Source organism: Egretta garzetta, unplaced genomic scaffold, assembly GCF_000687185.1.
Source record: "Egretta garzetta isolate BGI_Z169 unplaced genomic scaffold, ASM68718v1 scaffold7, whole genome shotgun sequence".
Taxonomy (NCBI): Eukaryota; Metazoa; Chordata; class Aves; order Pelecaniformes; family Ardeidae; genus Egretta; species Egretta garzetta.
This window is the reverse complement of record NW_009260350.1, coordinates 4,982,605-4,983,895: the sequence shown is the minus strand read 5'-3', so window position 1 is coordinate 4,983,895 and position 1,291 is coordinate 4,982,605. Positions and strand designations below refer to the sequence as shown.

At 67.2% G+C, this 1,291-nt stretch overlaps 1 protein-coding gene across 1 annotated transcript in view; it reads left to right on the top strand.

Moving 5' to 3' along the window:
- The window catches only part of SMTN (smoothelin), a 20,665-nt gene extending 19,415 nt beyond the window's left edge, over window positions 1-1,250 (top strand). The window contains exon 19 of the mRNA XM_035898389.1: window positions 960-1,250. Coding sequence (XP_035754282.1) covers window positions 960-1,110 — 151 coding nt within the window. The 3' untranslated portion in view covers window positions 1,111-1,250. The remainder of the gene's footprint in view (window positions 1-959) is intronic.
- Window positions 1,251-1,291: the final 41 nt, after the last annotated feature.

Here is a 1,291-nt window from a genome sequence, read left to right as displayed (position 1 = left end):
TGCCCCCGGCCTCCCCCGCCCGTTCCGGGCAGCAGCAGCCTGGGGTGCTCCGTCTGTCGTCTGTCCCCGGTGGGTCCTGGCACCCGCTGCGCTGCCTGGTGCAAGGGCTCGGGCAGGGCTGGGGGGCTGGCAGCAGCGGCAGGGTTGCTTCTGCACCACCACACACACACCCCCCGCCAGCAAAGAGATGAGAGGAGAGAGAGGGGGCCAGTTTCCCCTCCATGCCCTACCTGGCTGTCGCAGTGACTACCCCAACTGTGCTGGCAGCCCCCTCAAGCAGGACCTGCTCCCCCCCTCAGGGAGCCTCAGCTTGGGGAGAAAGATGGCATCTGCAGCCCTGGGAGCTGCGTGGGTGGTGTGGGCAGAGCGAGGGCAGGGCTGCCATGCTACCAACGGGGCTGTGGCAGAGCCCAGAGGTTGTGGTGATGGGTGTGGACAGACATGGCTGCTCTGCCAGGGCCCCCCAATGTTGGCAGCTGCTGGAGCAGGGCCCTGCACAGCCCCCAGTACAGCACGGGCCAGGACTTGTGGCAGGAGTGATGGCCGCGTGTGACCAGGATCCCCATGCCTTTCCCTGGACCAGCCAGTGGCATTTGGGGATGGGGGCACAGCACAGAGACGCATGGGCAGGCAGGCATGTCTGTCTCTGCAATGTACCAACATCAGCTAGAGGAGGAGGAGGATGGGCACAGCCTGAGCAGGGGGTGACTGCCAGCACCAAGAGCGGGGGCAGAGAGCACCAGGGTGGCAGAGGGGGCAGCTCCTGTTGCAGGCAGCATGGACTCGTCCTGGTGCCAGGAGCAGCAGAACTGTGGTTCCTGAGGGGTGGGCAGGAGCTGAGCAGGTCCGAGGGCTGTGGTGCCCAGCACCAGCAGGCCCTGGGCAGCGTGGGTCCCCCATTCCAGCCCCTGTGGTGGGGCTGCCTGCCCAGGGCTGTGCTGAGGGCTGCGTCTCTGCAGGACGCTGGTGGACTGCGTGCCCCTGGTGGAGGTGGAAGACATGATGATCATGGGGAAGAAGCCAGACTCGAAGTGTGTCTTCACCTACGTGCAGTCCCTCTACAACCACCTGCGTCGCCATGAGTTGCGCATGCGGCAGAAAGAGTGCTAAGAGCCTGCCCTGCCCACCTCCCCACTGTCCCCTGCCCTCAGGGCTGCCGGCGGGCAGGGGGGCTGCCTGCCCCAGGAGGGCCCGGGGGTGCCACAGGACCGGTGCTGGGGAGGGGGGCTCCGCCACTGGGGCAACCCCATGCCTCTGCCCCGCTGGAGCCCCTTCTGCTCTGGCTCGCTGG